Source organism: Thalassophryne amazonica, chromosome 3, assembly GCF_902500255.1.
Source record: "Thalassophryne amazonica chromosome 3, fThaAma1.1, whole genome shotgun sequence".
Lineage (NCBI taxonomy): Eukaryota > Metazoa > Chordata > Actinopteri > Batrachoidiformes > Batrachoididae > Thalassophryne > Thalassophryne amazonica.
The window spans coordinates 67,383,386-67,404,338 of NC_047105.1; the positions used below are offsets into that span (position 1 = coordinate 67,383,386).

At 38.7% G+C, this 20,953-nt stretch overlaps 1 protein-coding gene and 4 pseudogenes across 1 annotated transcript in view; 4 read left to right on the top strand and 1 right to left on the bottom strand.

Moving 5' to 3' along the window:
* Positions 1-284: 284 nt before the first annotated feature.
* On the top strand, positions 285-1,450 carry LOC117507784 (annotated as a pseudogene).
* A 4,117-nt stretch (positions 1,451-5,567) lies between these two features.
* Positions 5,568-6,551, top strand: LOC117506943 (annotated as a pseudogene).
* Positions 6,552-6,877: 326 nt separating this feature from the next.
* On the top strand, positions 6,878-7,920 carry LOC117506942 (annotated as a pseudogene).
* Positions 7,921-8,480: 560 nt separating this feature from the next.
* Positions 8,481-10,725, top strand: LOC117507785 (annotated as a pseudogene).
* A 5,472-nt stretch (positions 10,726-16,197) lies between these two features.
* Positions 16,198-20,953, bottom strand: part of fancd2 (FA complementation group D2) — a 74,594-nt gene continuing 69,838 nt past the window's right edge. Inside the window, exons 44-45 of the mRNA XM_034166617.1 lie at positions 16,863-16,979; positions 16,198-16,453 (exon numbers count right to left, since the gene is read on the bottom strand). Of these exons, the coding sequence (XP_034022508.1) occupies positions 16,893-16,979 (87 nt within the window). The 3' untranslated portion in view covers positions 16,198-16,453; positions 16,863-16,892. The remainder of the gene's footprint in view (positions 16,454-16,862; positions 16,980-20,953) is intronic.

The window sequence follows — 20,953 nt, forward strand, 5'->3', positions numbered from 1 at the left end:
CAGCTGACTAGCTACCATCCACGGAGGTACTATTTCATGAGACCCTCCCAAATAAATTAAAAATAATACTAAAGATAAGAAAAACTCCCCAATCTCACTTAATAATACACAACCCATACCAGCAACAACTACTAAACCCAACGCCCCAAAATAAGGAGAAGTATTATAAGCCACTACCGCCACGCCCAAAACCATTATAATTACCACTAAAATCGTTAGATATACCATTATTCTAACTAGGACTCAACCTAGATCTATGACCTGAAAAATCACAGTTATAATTTAACTATTAGAACATAATGACACTTCTTCGAAAGCGTAATCCACTCCTAAACATTATTAATAAAACTATTCTAGATCTCCCCTCTCCATCCAACCTTTCCATTTGATGAAACACTGGGTCTCTCCTAGGATTATGCCTAATTATACAAATAATCACCGGCGTTTTCATTGCAATACACTATATCCCAGACACACCTATAGCCTTCCCATCCCTTGCACATTTAACCCGTGATGTTAACTACGGCTGATTTCTTCGCAATCTCCATGCCAACGGAGCCTCCATCTTTTTCATTTGCATATATCTTCACATTGCCCGAGGCCTCTACTATGCTTCCTATCTTAATAAAGAAACCTGAAACATTGGAGTAATTATTTTCCTAATAACAATACTAACAGCCTTTATAGGTTACGTCCTTCCATGAGGCCAAATGTCTTTCTGAGCCGCAACCGTAATCACTAACTTACTCTCCGCTATTCCATATTTAGGACAATCATTAGTCGAATGACTCTGAGGTGGTTTCTCTGTCGACGCCCCCACCCTGACACGCTTCTTTTCCCTACACTTTATCTTCCCATTTATCATCTTAGCCCTAGTCCTCAACCACCTACTTTTCCTCCATGAAAACGGCTCTTCCAACCCATTAGGCCTAAACCCAAATCTCGATAAAATTCCATTTCACCCATACTACTCCATCAAAGATATTCTAGGTTTCCTCTTAGTTTTACTTCTCCTAACCTTCATCTGCCTGTTCTACCCAAATCTATTTACAGACCCAGAAAACTTCACCCCAGCTAACCCCATAGTTACCCCCACCCATATTAAACCTGAATGATACTTCCTATTCGCCTACGCAATTCTACGAGCATTCCCTAATAAATTGGGAGGTGTTTTAGCCTTAGTAATATCCGTCCTAATCCTATTTCTCGCCCCTATTTTACACACATCACAACACACCTCTATATCGTTCCGCCCAATCTCCCAAATTTTCTTCTGAGTTTTCATCGCCAATTTTATTATTCTCTCATGCGTCGGAGGCCTTCCAGTAGAGGAACCATATACTACTTTAGGTCGAGTTTCAACAATAATTTACTTTTCCATTTTCCTTATTTTTCGCCTTTAGCTGGAATGCTAGACAATTATTTAATCAAAAAATCCTTAAACTCGTAAAAACTTAAACAACTACACACTCCAACCTAAACTCTAGAACATTATGCCTTATAATGATCTCGAGTTTCTCTCGCTTTTAAGCATGTTAATGTACTAATACATATTATGCATGTATTAGGACACTCATTTTTTTAATTATCTCATCCTGTCTATCTATACTTGAACTATCAAAAACAGTTGCACCACCCCCCCCACACGAACGTGGTATTTTTAAACAATTCATCATTTTATTTATTTTTTAATAAAATTTTTACACAATAACCTAAAATCTGGCTTTATTTCATAACCCTAATTTATCGAGTTTAACCATTTTTACCCAAAATCTTCTAGATCTTTTTTATGTACCTTGTTCATACCTTGTACTGGTACATAAATTCCCCCACCCCTTTAGCAGCCGCAACAGCCCTTAAACCCTATTTCCACCGTAAACTGCCTTAACCTTATATATTTTAAGAACTTCCATTAAAATCCTCCTAAACTTTAAACACCTATTTCTCTACTTTTACCAATAAACATATTAAATCCCACATGCCTTAACTAAAAATTTGGTCCTAGTTTTATTATCAACTTTTACTAAGATTATACATGCAAATCTCCATCCACCAGTGAGAATGCCCATAACCCTAAAAGACTAATGGAGCAGATATCAGGCACGCACCTGCAGCCCACAACATCTTGCTTAGCCACACCTCCAAAGGACACAGCAGTAACTAATATTAGGCAATAGGTGAAAACCTGACCTAGTTATAGTAAATATAGTTGGTCAAATTCGTGCCAGCCACCGCGGTTACACGAATAACTAGAGTTGATAAACCCGGCACAAAGGGTGGTTAATTTATAAACAGATAAAGTCAAATATACCCACAGCTGTATAAACCTAAATTATAATAGAAGCCCAACTCAGAAAGAAACTTTATTTTTTTGACATCACGTAAACCACAGCACAAACTGGGATTAGACACCCCACTATGCTTAGTCCTAAACTTTGTTACCGCCAGGGCACTACGAGCTACCGCTTAAAAACCAAAAGACCTGACGGTGCTTTACTCCACCTAGAGGAGCCTGTTTCATAACCGATAATCCACGTTCTACCTTACCCTTTCTCGCATTCAGCTTATATACCGCCGTCTTCAGTCTATCTTAAAAAGATCAACACTAGGCATAGTTTAATTTCCTTCAGAACGTCAGGTCGAGGCGTAGCCTATGAAAGGGTGCAAAATGGGCTACATTCCCTCCCAGGGAACACGAAATAAGCACTGAAAAATGCGTAAGAAGGAGGATTTAGAAGTAAGTAAGCTTAGAATAGCCTACTGAAACCAGCCCTAAAGCATGTACATACCGCCCGTCACCCTCCCCATCCAACTACTAATCCTAACACAAACCGCACTCATAAAGGATAAGGGAAGGTAAGTCGTAACAAGGTAAGTGTACTAGAAAGTGTACTTGAAAAACAAAGTATAGCTAAAAACAAAGCATCTCCCTTACACTGAGAAGATGTCCTCTACAGGACTACCTTGACACGCACCATTGCTAGTCGAAACCATACACATATATAATCACATAAATAACCTAAAAACACTAACAAAATATTTACCTCTTTAGTATAGACGATAGAAAAAGTTAAACGAACTATAGAAAAAGTACCGCAAGGGAATGCTGAAAAAGAATTGAAATAAATATACCAGCACTAAAAAGTAGGCCTTAACCCCCATACCTTTTGCATTATGGACTAGCTAGTCTAATAAGCACAGACCTCCTTCAGCTTCATCCCCGAAACTACATGAGCTACTTCAGGCCATCAATTTTAAAGGATTATCCCAATCTCTGTGGCAAAAGAGTAGGAAGAGCCTCAAGTAGAGACGACACATCTACCGAATGTAGTAATAGCTGGTTGCTTAAGAAATGAATAAAAGTTCAGCCTTGTAAACCTTAATTTCACCTGTAGAACCATAAGACCTACAAGAGTCATCAAATGGGGGACAGCCCATTTGATATCAGAAACAACTGCTAAACAGGATAAAGTTCATAATTTATAATATTACCATTAAAGTAGGCTTAACACCAGCCACCTTTAGAGAAAGCGTTAAAGCTCAAACCATTAACACCAAATCCCGATAAATTAACTTATTCCCCTCAACCTATTAAGCTATACCACCCTATGGTAAAAATAATGCTAGTATGAGTAATAAGAGGCACATGCCTCTCCTTGCACCACTGTTCATCACCCCTGAATATCGACTGATACTTATTCGGCCTCCCACCAGAGAGAACTAAAAACTATATAAATTACCAGATAACTTATTTTACCAAACCGTAAAATCCACACAGGTGTGCATCAAAGGAAAGATAAAAAGAAAGTAAAGGAACTCGGCAAACAAGAATCCCGCCTGTTTACCAAAAACATCGCTTCTCGAACTTATAAGAAGTCCCGTCTGCCCTGTGATATTATTTAACAGCTGCAGTAACATAACTGTACAAAGGTAGCGTAATCACTTGTCTTTTAATTAAAGACCTGTATGAATGGCATCACGAGGATTCAACTGTCTCTATTTTCCCATCAATTAAATTATTCTCTTCGTGCAGAAACGAAGATTCTCCTATAAGACGAGAAGACCCTATGGAGCTTCAAACAGATTAAGAATATTAACAAACCCATATCACTTAAAACCTGTTTTTGGTTGGGGCGACCATGAAGAACAACACAACCCTCATAAGGAATGAACCTCCTAAAACACGAACGACAGTTCTAATTAACAGAATTTCTGACCATCAAGACCCAGTACAACTGATTAATGAACCAAGTTACCCTAGGGATAACAGCGCAATTTTCTTCAAGAGCCCCTATCGACAAGAAAGTTTACGACCTCGATGTTGGATCAGGACATCCTAACAGTGCAACCGCAGTTAAGGGTTCATTTGTTCAACGATTAAAGTCCTACGTGATCTGAGTTCAGACCGAAGCAATTCAGGTCAGTTTCTGTCTATAATTTGCTTTTCTTCAGTACGAAAGGCCCAAATAAAGAAGGCCAATAAAACATTTAAGCCCTATCCCTAAACACTTATTTAACCTAAAGTGTTAACAAGACATAACACAATACTCGAGATAATGTTAAGGTAGCAGTATGGGTAATGCAAAGGACCTAAGCCCCTTCAAAAGAAGTTCAACTCTTCTCCTTAACTATGATTACTATAATTAGTTTATTAACCCTTATTATTCCAATTCTCCTAACCGTAGCATTCCTAACCTTAGCCGAACGAAAAATTCTAGGCTACATACAAACTCGAAAAGGCCCAAACATTGTAGGCCCTTATGGAATAATACAACCTTTTGCAGACGGAGTAAAACTATTCATTAAAGAACCAATTAAACCTTCATCCTCCTCCCACTATCTCTTTCTCCTAGCCCCTATACTTGCGCTGTCATTAGCATTACTATTATGAACCCCTATACCTCTTCCAACCCCCACAATCAACCTCAACCTCCCAGTACTTCTTATCCTTGCTCTCTCCAGTCTTGCAGTCTACTCACTCCTAGGTTCCGGATGAGCCTCCAACTCTAAATACGCCCTTATAGGAGCCCTACGAGCCGTTGCTCAAACCATCTCCTACGAAGTCGTCTTAGCCTTAATTTTACTTAACCTACTCCTTATAACAGGAAACTTTTCCCTAACAAGCTTTAGCGTAACCCAAGAAAAAATACCATTTTTTCTATTCACCTCACCCCTCGCAATAATATGGTTTACCTCAACCTTAGCAGAAACCAACCGAACACCCTTCGACCTAACAGAAGGAGAATCCGAACTAGTCTCTGGATATAACGTAGAATATGCAGGAGGACCATTTGCCTTATTCTTCCTAGCCGAATACTCCAACATCCTTTTAATAAGCACCCTCACAACAATTTTCTTCCTGGGCACTACCCACTGACACCTCATACCAGACATCTCCACACATCTTATTATAACCAAAACACTCATTATCTCCCTTTTATTCTTATGAATCCGAGCATCCTACCCTCGATTCCGTTATGATCAACTTATACATCTCACATGAAAAACCTTTCTTCCCCTCACACTAGCATTACTTCTACTTAACAATTCACTAATTAATACACTACTAGGTACTCCCCCTATAAGACCTGTAGGACATAAACCCACATCTCCTGTATGCAAAACAGACACTTTAATTAAGCTAAAATCTTTATACTAGATGAGCAGGCTTCGATCCCACAACCTCTTAGTTAACAGCTAAGCACTTAAACCAACAAGCATTCACCTAGGCTCCCCCGCCTGGGGGGAATGAAGGCGGGGGAGCCCCCCGGGACAAATAAGGGGAGGGATATTCCTCCGTGGACAAATTTACAATTTGCCACCTATCTCGGCCACCTTACTAGAGCCCTAGTAAAATTTATATCGTTTTGTCATAACGAAGTTGTAAGTTAAAGCCTTACGAGCCCTACATGCCTCTAGCCGCCCAACTTAGTTTTCAAGATGCTACATCCCCTCACATAGAAAAGTTATTACTCTTCCATGATTCAGGCTTAATTGTAATTATCTTTATTAGCTCTTTTGTACTTTATATTTTATTCACCTTAACCTCTACTAAAACCTATAATAAATTTATCCTAGACTCTAATGTAGCTGAAACGATCTGAACTATAATCCCCGCCCTAATTCTTATTTCATTGGCCCTTCCATCCCTACGAATCTTATATTTAATAGAAGAACTAAACTTCCCTTCTTTAACTATTAAAGCTGTTGGTCACCAATGGTATTGAACCTATGAATATACTGATCAAAGCAACCTAGAATTCTCTTCCTATATAATTCTAACTAACGACCTAATACATGGAGAATTTTGCCTTTTAGATGTAGACCACCGTATGGTTATACCTTTTAAAACCCCTATTCGACTCTTAATTACAGCAGATGACGTAATTCACTCTTGAACCGTTCAAACCTTAGGAATTAAAATAGATGCCGTCCCAGGACGACTAAACCAAACAGCATTAGTAGCATCACTTCCAGGGGTTTTTTTATGGTCAGTGTTCTGAAATCTGCGGTGCAAATCACAGCCAATTGTTGTTGAAGCCCTACCTTTACAGTACTTCAAAGACTGAGTAGAGACTCAAAGTGGGTCCTAAATATGGTCTTATTCAAATATGCCTAAGCAATGCCTCAACTTAACCCAAACCCCTGATTAAAATACCTCCTTTTTTCTTGAATCATTTTAATTATCCCTATAACCTTAATTATAATAAGCACTTATATTAATACACCTAATCTCTCCGAAAATAAAGAAAACTCAATTCACTGAACTTGAACCTGAACATAATATTAACTTAATACAAACCTAATGACCCTTCCATACTTCCTCCCCCAATCCACTCTAGTTTTAAAATTAATTATATATTAACCAATTGCCCACATGAACCTTTTCGACCAATTTGAAAGCCCACTTCTTATAGGCCTTCCATTAATTATTATTGCCCTATGCTTTCCCTTACTTATTATTAAACCTAAATCCTCTCGAACAAAAAACCGATTCACCACAATTCAAATATATTGAATTAAACAATTTATTATTCAACTTATACAACCTATTAATAAGCCAGGACATAAATGAACACTTCTACTCCTAACCCTCTTTTTATTCCTAATTTCCATTAATACTTTAGGCCTCCTCCCTTTTACATTTACCCCAACCACACAATTATCAATTAACCTTGGCTTTGCTGTTCCATTATGAATGGCCACAGTCCTAACAGGATTTCGAAATGATAGCACTAAAGCCTTAGGACACTTACTGCCCGAAAGCACACCACCTCTTTTAATTCCTATTCTAGTAATTATCGAAACAGTAAGTCTACTCATTCGTCCATTAGCCTTGGGCGTCCGTCTCACAGCCAACCTCACAGCCGGACATCTACTTATTCACCTCATCGCTACCGCAACCTTTAAACTCCTAACAATCTCTATATTAACTGCTATATTTACCCTAATACTCCTCACCCTCCTCTCATTGTTAGAAATTGCCGTTGCTATAATCCAAGCATACGTTTTTGTTCTTCTTCTAAGCCTATATTTACAAGAAAACGTTTAATGACTCATCATGCACATGCATTCCACATAGTCGACCCCAGCCCATGACCACTTACAGGCGCCTCATCCGCCCTCCTCCTGACAACAGGCTTAATTATATGATTCCACTATAATTCTTCCAAGTTATTACTTATAGGCTTAATCCTTCTTCTTCTCACTATATATCAATGATGACGAGACGTTGTACGAGAGAGCACATATTTAGGTCACCATACACCTCCAGTCCAAAAAAACCTACATTATGGCATAATTTTATTTATTACATCAGAAGTCTTCTTTTTCCTAGGGTTCTTCTGAGCCTTCTTCCACTCCAGCCTTGCCCCAACCCCTGAAATCGGTGGTCATTGACCCCCAACAGGTATTATACCCCTAAATCCATTCGAAGTCCCCCTTCTTAATACTGCTGTCCTACTCGCTTCTGGTGTAACCGTAACATGAACACATCATAGCTTAACTCAAGGAAATCATAAAGAAGCAATTCAATCTTTAACCCTTACCATCCTTCTAGGCTTTTACTTTACCCTTCTTCAAGCTATAGAATATTATGAAGCACCTTTTACAATTGCAGATAGTGTATATGGTTCTACATTTTTCGTTGCCACAGGATTCCACGGCCTTCACGTAATTATCGGCTCAACATTCCTTCTAGTTTGCTTATTACGACTAATCAACTTCCACTTTACTACAACACACCACTTTGGCTTCGAAGCCGCCGCTTGATACTGACACTTCGTTGATGTCGTCTGACTCTTCCTTTACGTATCAATTTACTGATGAGGTTCTTAACTATTTCTCTAGTATAACTTAATACTAATAACTTCCAATTATTAAATCTCGACCATTCGAGGAGAAATATATTAACCATAAATCATGTGTATCCTTATATATAGTAATTATACTATGTCTCCTCAAGAAAAGGAAACAATTAATATACTCCTAGCTATTTTAGTAACCACTGCTCTATCCATAATCCTTATACTTCTTTCATTCTGACTTCCTCAAATTAACTCTAATAGTGAAAAACTCTCCCCATATGAGTGTGGATTCGACCCACTCGGCTCAGCTCGCCTCCCCTTCTCACTCCGATTCTTCCTAGTAGCTATTCTATTCCTACTTTTTGATTTAGAAATTGCCCTATTACTCCCCCTTCCATGAGGTAACCATTTAACTAACCCAACCATGTCCTCTCTTTGAGCATCATTAATTCTCATCATCCTAACCTTGGGCTTAGCTTACAAATGGGTCCAGGGTGGCCTTGAATGGGCTGAATAATGAGGGAGAAATTTAATACCTGCTAACTTTTATAACCTGATTAAGTTCAAGGCTCTCTTGTGCTTTAAAAATAGAAGTATCATTTGGCCTTAGGAGTCAATTCCCTTGGCGCAACTCCAAGTTAAAGCTATGAATAGTTTCCCACTTACACCATCATGTTTCCTAATTATATTTGTTATCCTTGTACATCCACTTCTCCGCCCACAAACCCCTAACACCCAACTTCCCCTCTTAATTAAAAACACAGTAAAAATTGCTTTCTTTATTAGCCTTATTCCACTTTTCCTATTACTTAACAAAGGCCTAGAAAACACTATTACTTGTTTTACCTGAATAAACCTTCTCACCCTCCCTGTCCTCATTAGCTTTAAATTCGACTTCTACTCAATTTTATTTACACCCGTAGCCTTATATGTAACCTGATCAATCCTAGATTTTGCTATTTGATATATAGCCACTGACCCCTATATAGACATCTTCTTTAAATATCTTCTTTTATTCCTTATTACTATAATTATCCTTGTTACAGCAAACAACCTTTTTCAACTTTTCATTGGCTGAGAAGGTGTAGGAATTATATCCTTCCTTCTCATTGGGTGGTGATTCGGCCGAACCGAAGCTAACTCTGCAGCCCTTCAAGCAGTAATTTATAACCGCGTTGGAGATGTCGGTTTAATCCTCTCAATTGCCTGAACCGCAACACACTTAAACACTTGGGAACTTAATCAATTATTTATTATAAACCAAAAACTAGATATAACATTACCCCTCTTAGGCTTTATTTTGGCAGCTGCCGGAAAATCCGCCCAATTTGGGCTTCACCCGTGACTTCCATCTGCCATAGAAGGTCCCACCCCAGTTTCAGCCCTGCTACACTCTAGTACTATAGTAGTAGCTGGCATCTTCCTCTTAATTCGCATTAACCCTTTAATATATAATAACCAATTAGCCCTCACAACCTGCCTATGTTTAGGAGCAATCACAACCATATTCACCGCAACATGTGCTCTAACACAAAATGATATCAAAAAAATTATTGCCTTTTCAACCTCAAGCCAACTAGGCTTAATGATAGTTACCATTGGCCTTAACATACCCCAATTAGCCTTCTTTCACATCTGCACCCATGCCTTCTTTAAAGCCATACTATTTATGTGTTCTGGCTCAATTATTCATAGCCTAAACAATGAACAAGATATCCGTAAAATAGGGGGCCTACATAATCTCCTGCCAACAACATCCTCCTGCCTCACTATTGGAAGCCTCGCCCTCACAGGCTTTCCCTTCTTAGCAAGTTTCTATTCTAAAGATTTAATTATCGAAACAAAAAATATATCTTACCTTAACTCATGGGCTATTATATTAACCCTAATTGCTACTTCTTTCACTGCTATTTATTCAACCCGACTAATTTACCTAGTTGTACTAGGCCACCCAGGATTTATACCCATCTCACCATTAAACGAAGATAATCCAATACTCATCAACCCACTTAAGCGCCTATTTTACGGAAGTATAATTTCAGGTTTATTATTTATCTCATTAATTATTCCAACAAAAACCCCTCCAACGACCCTGCCCTTAATAGTAAAGTTAATTACCCTTTCACTGACCTTAATAGGCTTCCTAATAGCCCTAGAATTAGCCTCTTTTACTAATAAGCAAATTCAACCCTCACCTAACTCACCTCTATTTTCCTTCTCCTCTTCATTAGGGTACTTCCCATCCATTATTCACCGACACCTTCCCAAACTTAACCTCCTTCTTGGTCATCACCTAGCTAGCCAAACCATTGACCTCTTTTTCCTAGAGAAAACAGGCCCTCACCTTCTATCATCCACCAACCAAAAAACAAGCATATATATAAGCAATCTCCAAAAAGCCAAAAAGGAAAAATTATAACCTACCTACTAGCTCTCGTACTAACCGCCTCACTAACAACCCTGGTAGTAAAACACACTCCAACCTAAACTCTAGAACATTATGCCTTATAATGATCTCGAGTTTCTCTCGCTTTTAAGCATGTTAATGTACTAATACATATTATGCATGTATTAGGACACTCATTTTTTTCAAACATTAATTGATATTACCCAAGAAACCCATCAAAAAAGTCATATACGACGAATTATTTCCTTGTTAAGGACACACCCATTTTTTTCAACATAACCTTTAAGTTTATATTACAACCACATTTCTCAACATAAATGACAGTGAAATTACCCTACTTAATTATACCCTAATTAAGGTTCTAAAATAAACATTATTGCATTTCCAAAATCTATAAATAATTTTAATAGCATATCATCTTATACCTGTCTGAGAAATCTCAGGTACATTTCTCACAAGTATCCCCAACCCAGAATGCGTTTAACACACACTGCGCACTTTATCCACTTATTACCCATGATCCCATCAGCCGGGCGTTCTTTCTACGGTGCCTGGGGTGTAGAATCATCTCAGGAACATCTCACCGATCATCGCGTCACCCAGTGAATACCGTGCTCCGATTGAAAGGTGTTAATGGCGATTACCCTTTATCCCATCAGCCGAGCGTTCTCTCTAAAGTGCCTGGGGTATTTTTTTTTGGTAACCTTTCCCCCGCATTTCAGAGTGCAGAGCGTCAATGGCAATCAAGCTGGTACATTTTTTCTTGCATTTGGAAATTCAGATCATTCACTTGAACTTTGAAACAAGGGATTGCATATACTGTACTAGTACATAATATTTTCTCTTTCACCAATCATTCCATCGTTTCCCCCCGGAGTATTTTGCGTTTGTTCCCCCAAACCCCCTAACTAGTAAAATTAGGCTTATCCAAAAACCAATCAAAACAAAACCATTCAACAATTCAAATAAATATATTATAAATTTAGGCTTATAATTTGATTAAATACAATACATCAATTATCTAAATATATAAATTTATTAACCAAAGAAAGTAGTAACTTCCTTAATTATATACCCCAAATATATAACAACACAATCATTCCCCCCGTTCTATAGTTCTTTAAGTATTTCTTTGGTTTAACCTAAAATTAGGCTTAGTTATATCCCCCTATAAATACCTTAATTATCTCATCCTGTCTATCTATACTTGAACTATCAAAAACAGTTGCACCACACCCCCCACACGAACGTGGTATTTTTAAACAATTCATCATTTTATTTATTTTTTAATAAAATTTTCACACAATAACCTAAAATCTGGCTTTATTTCACAACCCTAATTTATCGAGTTTAACCATTTTCACCCAAAATCTTCTAGATTTAATTTATGTACATTGTTCATATTCTGTACTGACACATATAATCCCCCTCCCCTTACCACCACAAACCCCCCACCCATCAATCTAAACCACAAATCCATAAGATAAATAAAACCTAATACTTATATAATTAACAAACCTATATATACCAACTTAATAAAAATGCCTTATCAAAAACAACACTCAAATATCGAGAAAAGAGGGTATTGAACCCCCATCTGCTAGTTTCAAGCCAACCACATATCACTCTGCCATTTTCTCACACATCACTAAGTAGCTAAAATAGGATAGCATCAGCCTTTTAAGCTGACAATGGTGCCTACCAACCACCCTTAATGTGCCTACATTTCCCATCTCCGGGTAATTAGTTTAAATAAAACATCTAATTTCGACTTAGACAATTATACCTTAGTATAATTACCTAATGTTACTGCAACAATTTATTTTCTCGCTCATATTCTGCTCCGCACTAATTGGCTATACAATTCATCGAAACCATTTCTTATCAACACTCTTATGCTTAGAAGCCATAATATTAACATTATTTATAGCCTTAAGCCTTTGAACATCCAACCAAAACTTCACTATCTTCTCCCCCGCCCCTATCCTTCTTACACTCTCAGCATGTGAAGCAGCTATAGGATTAGCCCTTCTAGTTGCTACCGCCCGCACACATGCAACAGACCGCTTATCCTCCATAACCATCCTACAATGCTAAAAATTATCATCCCAAATATTCTCATTTTATTATTATGAATTATACCCCCAAAATGACTCTGACCAACATCCATTTGCTACTCTATACTCCTCGCACTGTACAGTTTCACAATATTTTATACTCCTCCATCCCAGTTATTCACCCTATCAAATCTATGCTTATACACAGACTCCCTTCTAACAACACTCAATAAGCATTTGGGAACTGAGGACATTAATTGTTGAAGCTTTGTAGGTGGAATTCTTTCCCATTCCTGCTTGATGTATGGCTTCAGTTGTTCAACAGTCCAGGGTCCTTGTCATATTTTGGGCTTCATAATGCACCACATTTTCAATGGGCAACAGGTCTGGACTGCAGGCAGGCCAGTCTTGTACCCGCACTCTTTTACTACAAAGCCACGCTGTTGTAACACGTGCAGAATGTGGCTTGGCATTGTCTTGCTGAAATAAACAGGGACATCCCTGAAAAAGACGTTGCTTGGATGGCAGCATGTGTTGCTCCAAAACCTGGATGTACCTTTCAGCATTGATGGTGCCATCACAGATGTGTAAGTTGCCCATGCCATGGGCACTAACACACCCCCATACCATCACAGATGCTGACTTTTGAACTTTGTGCTGGTAACAGTCTGGATGGTCTTTTTCATCTTTTGTCTGGAGGACACAACGCCCATGATTTCCAAAAACAATTTCAAATGTGGACTCATCAGACCACAGCACACTTTTCCACTTTGCGTCTGTCCATTTCAAATGAGCTCGAGCCCAGATAAGGTGGCAGCGTTTCTTAATGTTGTTGATGTATGGCTTTCACTTTGCATGGTAGAGTTTTAACTTGCACTTGTAGATGTAGTGACGAACTGTGTTAACTGACAATAGTTTTCTGAAGTGTTCCTGAGCCCACGTGGCAAGATCCTTTACACAATGATGTTGATTTTTAATGCAGTGCCGCCTGAGGGATCGAACGTCACGGGCATTCAATGTTGGTTTTTGGCCTTGCTGCTTACGTGTAGAAAGTTCTCCAGATTCTCTAAATCTTCTGATTATATTATGGACTGTAGATGATGGAATCCCTAAATTCCTTGCAATTGAACATTGAGAAGCATTGTTCTTAAACTGTTGGGCTATTTTTTCATGCATTTGTTCACAAAGTGGTGATCCTCACCCCATCTTTGCTTGTGAATGGCTGAGACTTTTGGGGATGCTCCTTTTATGCCCAATCATGACATTCACGTTTCAAATTAGGTGTTCTTTGAGCATTCATCAACTTTCCCAGTCTTTTGTTGCCCCGTCCCAACTTTTTCGAAATGTGTCGGAGGCATCCATATCAAAATGAACAAATATTTGCACAAAAACAACAAAGTTTATCCGTTTGAACATTAAATATCTTGTCTTTGTGGTGTATTCAATTGAATATAGGTTGAAGACGATTTGCAAATCACTGTATTCTGTTATTTACATTTTACACAACGTCCCAACTTCATTGGAATTGGGGTTGTAGAAAGAAAAGCTTGTTGAGGGTCAAATTAGTCCAGAATTTGCAAAAAAAAAAAGAAAAAAGAAAAAAAAAAGGGCAGTTTGAAAACTAAAAATTCTGTTTGCTAAGTGATTCATCACTTTTAGCGAATGTGCAGCAAATGCCATTCACAGATATGAACACTGCCATCTACTTGCCAGTAGATGGCATTGTTCATGGCAGAAAATGACTTTTACAAATACAGATTTGTAAAACCCACGTTTCAGTAACTTGTGTTATACCGACCAACCAACCACTGATATCAGGAAACCAATTTTCCCATAATGCATTGCAGCATGTGTGTCTAAACGCTAAAACCTTCAAAAATTAGTCCATTACTTTAAAACTAAAACATATAGCTGATATTTTCACTTTGTACAACGATAGACATGTCAATTTCAATAACGAAATTAGTTTGTTTAAAATATAACCGTAAGTCAAACCTGTCTGCCTGTGCATGACTCCAGTGATATGCTGGCCGGTCTGTATGGTGTGAAGATAAATTATCTTATTTTTCCTCCCTCCTTTCTCTCTGGTCACCAGCAGTGGTGGGCACAGTTCCGCTAATCCGTTAACCGCTAATTATCATAGCTAATGTTTTCATTATCGGATTAGCTTTTCAGATAACTTTGCAAACCATCAGTGGACTAATTATCTTCCGATAAATTTTGGTTCTATAAACTTTAGACCACTAACATAATTTTGCAGGCGTGGTGAACAAAGCTTAACAGTTACAAACATTTATGAAGTCCTAAATCAAAGATTTGAGTACCTACCTGTTAAATGTTTTGTAGTAGATGTACAGTTCTGTTCTCTGCAAACAGAGCAGAGCTGGTTCCAGGAGAAACTGCTCTATTCTCTACAGACAAAGGAGAACTGGTTCCAGGAAAAATGTCCCAACTTCATTGGATTTGAGGTTGTATATCATACAAGATGTGTCACATTTACAAATGATTTTCAAAGACCTGAGTATGAGAATGTTGGCATAATCGTATCAGCAGTAGAGTTTATTTACAAAATTTGTCATTACCAAAGAATATAGTATTTTTCCTGCAATGTGTTGACATTTTAATGCCCCAAAATATACAGTATACAGATATTAAGTCATTCTACTGCCACATCATTATACGTATATAAACTGGCATTTTCAAAATAAAAAAAAAACATCAGCTTGTACATGTTGAACACCCAGGAAACACAAATCGTCAAGTTTTTTAGAAAGTGCTAAAGAATTTATGAGTTATTTAAATGGAAAAGTTTAGTTCAGCTGTTCAAAAACAAGCATCTTGCATATTTATTTATATTATATTGTTATGCCATGGTCAGTGAGAATTCCTTGTCTAACTGGCGTGCATTATTTTCGTGTATACGCACACGTAGTTCGGCGAGTTAAGTCAGTGTTATAATCACTACACTCTGGTCGTCACCATAGCAATGCGCAAATCAGTTGGCGCAGATCAGCTGTGTTTTTACAGGTGAATTACAGAAACGCGATAAAACATGGATTTCCAAGTTAATTTTAATATATTTGGCCAAAAAAAGTAGTTTGAGGAATGGGAAGAGGAGGAGAGCAAACGAGAAGAACACCAAAAGCAACGGTGTAAAGATTTAATATCGGACGAACTGGACAAGATTGAAGACGGGAAAGAAGAAGAGAACATGAAAAAAGTTAACTTAAATAAATATTTTTGTGCTAGCTCACTGTGTGGGACCATGGTATAAGTGGATTAAACAACTCGAAGCCATGCATTATACGGTTTGACGGCACAGAGTCTAAAACACCACGACGCGAAGCGGAGTGCATTCCAACCGTATAATGCACGGCATCGAGTTGTTTAATCCTTACATATATTACAAAAGAAAAAGAAACATCTCTCAAGCATCCATATTTTATTTTGAAAAAGAAAAAAAAAATCACTATACATATGGTAAGTTGCAATGTGCTGTTTAAAGGCAAATGTTTGGAACTTGCTTCCACTTTTTTAACTGTCACACAAACACAATAGCAAGACAGTGTTCTATTCTTTTATAAGAGGTGGCTGATAATTCCACCAATCTTGGCTGCACCTCGCACAACCCAATGGTGCCGGCTTCAAAAGTTGAAATTTTGCAGATTTTCAGCTTGATGAAACTGCAAAGGCAAATTGGAGGTTAATTTATCTTCAATGAGGGTCAAGTAGTATTTTGTAAGAAAAACAGCAACAACAAAGATAAATTCAGTTGCCACATCAACAAAATGTAGATATTTAAACAACAAACAGAACAAGACTTCCTGTTTTTATGCAACACTGCACAAAATATTATAGTGCGACTTCATCCTTAAACTAATTATCAGCTACCAAAATAAATCAATTGACTGATGATGTGATCATCTACAATCTTCTGCTGCAGCTGACAGTGAATCTGATACGACCACCAACACCGTTTTTCAACCATCAACAGGAGAATGCTACATTCACCTGCACAGTGTTCATGTAAAGAAGCCATATATAGTCCTGTCACATTAAATCTTGAAATGGTTAGCTACAATAGCAACACACCTTTCAAATTTTTATAATCACATCCAACAGTTACTCAGATTCATCATCGTCCTCATCTTCATCACAGTCGTCCTGTTTCTTAACCTTTTTACTTCCGCCAGAGTTCCTCTCCTGGGCCTGAAGGAAAGCACACAGAAGTCATATGTTAAATATGCAAAATTAGACATCTTACAAATCTATTTACACAAAACAGCATAAAAAAGCTGAAACTATTGAACCTGGGCTCTTAGAATAAAAAACATATAAAATATTACTTTCGGTATTTATTTTGTTAACCAGCAATCAACATCATAGATTACTCATAGATCTCATCAGTGCAGTTACAGCAGCATATCAAGGGACTCGCATGATGTAAATGTCACAAATGACTGACTCAAACGCTTCACTTTTTCCACATTTTGTTACGCAACAGCCTCATTCCAAAATGGATGAAATTCATTTTTTTTCCCCTCAAAATTCTACAAACAATACCCCATCGTGACAATATGAAAAAAGTTTTAAGAATTTTGCAAATTTATTTAAAAAAAAAAAATCACATGTACATAAGTATTCACAGCCTTTACCATGAAGCTCAAACTCGAGCTCAGGTGCATCCTGTTTCCACTGATCATCTTTGAGATGTTTCTGCAGCTTAACTGGAGTCCACCAGGGGTAAATTCAGGTGATTGGAAATGATTTTGAAAGACACACACCTGTCTACATATAAGGTCCCACAGTTGACAGTGCATGTCAGAAATGATCATTGGTTACAAATGATCTTCTTATGGCCTCAGACAGTGGACTCATCTCTGTGCTTGTCCTGTTAGACCTCAGTGCTGCTTTTGATACTGTTGACCATAAAATTTTATTACAGAGATTAGAGCATGCCATAGGTATTAAAGGCACTGCGCTGCAGTGGTTTGAATCATATTTATCTAACAGATTACAATTTGTTCATGTAAATGGGGAATCTTCTTCACAGACTAAGGTTAATTATGGAGTTCCACAAGGTTCTGTGCTAGGGCCAATTTTATTCACTTTATACATGCTTCCCTTAGGCAGTATTATTAGAAAGCATTGCTTAAATTTTTCATTGTTACGCAGATGATACCCAGCTTTATCTATCCATGAAGCCAGAGGACACACACCAATTAGTTAAACTGCAGGATTGTCTTACAGACATAAAGACATGGATGACCTCTAATTTCCTGCTTTTAAACTCAGATAAAACTGAAGTTATTGTACTTGGCCCCACAAATCTTAGAAACATGGTGTCTAACCAGATCCCTACTCTGGATGGCATTACCCTGACCTCTAGTAATACTGTGAGAAATCTTGGAGTCATTTTTGATCAGGATATGTCCTTCAATGCGCATATTAAGCAAATATGTAGGACTGCTTTTTTGCATTTGCACAATATCTCTAAAATTAGAAAGGTCTTGTCTCAGAGTGATGCTGAAAAAACTAATTCATGCATTTATTTCCTCTAGGCTGGACTACTGTAATTCATTATTATCAGGTTGTCCTAAAAGTTCCCTGAAAAGCCTTCAGTTAATTCAAAATGCTGCAGCTGGAGTACTGACGGGGACTAGAAGGAGAGAGCATATTTCACCCATATTGGCCTCTCTTCATTGGCTTCCTGTTATTTCTAGAATAGAATTTAAAATTCTTCTTCTTACTTATAAGGTTTTGAATAATCAGGTCCCATCTTATCTTAGGGACCTCATAGTACCATATCACCCCAATAGAGCGCTTCGCTCTCAGACTGCAGGCTTACTTGTACTTCCTAGGGTTTTTAAGAGTGGAATGGGAGGCAGAGCCTTCAGCTTTCAGGCTCCTCTCCTGTGGAACCAGCTCCCAGTTCGGATCAGGGAGACAGACACCCTCTCTACTTTTAAGATTAGGCTTAAAACTTTCCTTTTTGTTAAAGCTTATAGTTAGGGCTGGATCAGGTGACCCTGAACCATCCCTTAGTTATGCTGCTATAGACTTAGACTGCTGAGGGGTTCCCATGATGCACTGAGTGTTTCTTTCTCTTTTTGCTCTGTATGCACCACTCTGCATTTAATCATTAGTGATTGATCTCTGCTCTCTTCCACAGCATGTCTTTTTCCTGATTCTCTCCCCTCAGCCCCAACCAGTCCCAGCAGAAGACTGCCCCTCCCTGAGCCTGGTTCTGCTGGAGGTTTCTTCCTGTTAAAAGGGAGTTTTTCCTTCCCACTGTTGCCAAGTGCTTGCTCACAGGGGGTCGTTTTGACCATTGGGGTTTTTCTGTAATTATTGTATGGCTTTTGCCTTACAATATAAAGTGCCTTGGGGCAACTGTTTGTTGTGATTTGGCGCTATATAAATAAAATTGATTTGATTTGATGTCAGAGCACAAACCAACCACGAAGTCAAAGGAATTGTCTGTAGACCTCTGAGACAGGATTGTCACGAGACACATATCTGGGGAAGAGTACAGAAACACTTCTGCTGCTTTGAAGGTCCCAATGAACACAGTGGCCTCCATCATCCTTAAAAGGAAGATGTTCTGATCCACTAGGACTGTTCCTAGAGCTGGCCATCCGTCTAAACTGAGCAATCGGGGGAGAAGGGCCTTAGTCAGGGAGGCGACCAAGAACCCGATGGTCACTCTGTCAGAGCTCCAGCATTCCTCTGTGGCAAGAGGAGAACCTTCCAGAAGGACAACCATCTCTGCAGCAATCCACCAATCAGGCCAGACGGAAGCCGCTCATGGCAGCCCACCTGGAGTTTGCCAAATGAGAAACAAAATTCTCTGGTCTGATGAGACAAAGATTGAAATCTTTGGCATGAATGCCAGGTGTCATGTTTGGAGGAAACCAGGCACCATCCCTATAGTGAAGCATGGTGGTGGCAACATCATGCTGTGTGGATGTTTTTTAGCAGCAGGAACTGGGAGACTCACTTGACCAAGAACCATCATTTCAGTCTTGTCAGAGTTTAAAAGTAGGAAACTGCTAGACATCCAGCTTTTCACCGATGCAAGGCAATTTCCTAAGGATTCTATGTGGATGAGAATACCAGCAGTTATCGGGATGTTTAACTGAGTATCATCAGCGTAGCAATGAAAGGTAATCCCAAAAATGCATCATGCTGTGGGGATGCTTTTCAGCGGCAGGAACTGGGAGACAAGTCAGGATTGAGGGAAAGATGAATGCAGCAATGTACAGAGACATCCAGGATGAAAACCTGCTCCAGAGCGCTCTTTACCTCAGACTGTGGCAATGGTTCATATTTCAGCAGGACAATGACCCTAAGCACACAGACAAGATACCACAGAGGCTTCAGGACAACTCTGTGTATGTCCTTGAGTGGCCCAGCCAGAGCCCAGACCTGAATCTGATTGAACATCTCTGGAGGGATCTGAAAATGGCTGTGCACCGACGCTCTCCATCCAACCTGATGGAGCTTGAGAGGTGCTGCAAAGAGGAAAACTGCCCAACAATAGGTGCACCAAGCTTGTGGCATCAGATTAAAGAAGACTTGAGTCTGTAATTGCTGCCAAAGGTGCATCAACAAAGTATAGAGCAAAGAGTGAATACTTATGTACATGTGATTTCTTGGTTTTTTATTTTTTTAAATTTGCAAAACACTTTTTTCATGTTATCATTATGGGGCATTGTGAGTAGAATTTTGAGGTGGAAAAATGAATTTATTCCATTTTGAAATAAAGCTGTAACATAATGTGGTAAAAGTGAAGCGTTGTGAATACTTTCTGGATGCACTGTACATGGTACCGTACAGCAGCTGAACTCTAATCACAGCTAATGAGCTCAGATAACTGTGTTTAGTCAGTCAAGCTCGGTGACACATAAGTGAGTTACATTCTTAGCTGTGGGTAGAGATGGAAAAATGTGCAGTGCTGATGATCCCTGAGGGTTCAGGGCTGAGAAACACTGATCTACTTCAATGTAGCTTTGCATACCGATTCCCAGCTTTTGCTTCTGGGGATCGATGGCCCTGCATATTTTTTAATTTTCAGTGATTTATCCATACCTGATGAACCAGAGAATCTGTGGCCAGTCAGTCATTTATTGATCAAGACATGCCCGACAACACCAACCGGGGGGAGCACAACCCGATCCACG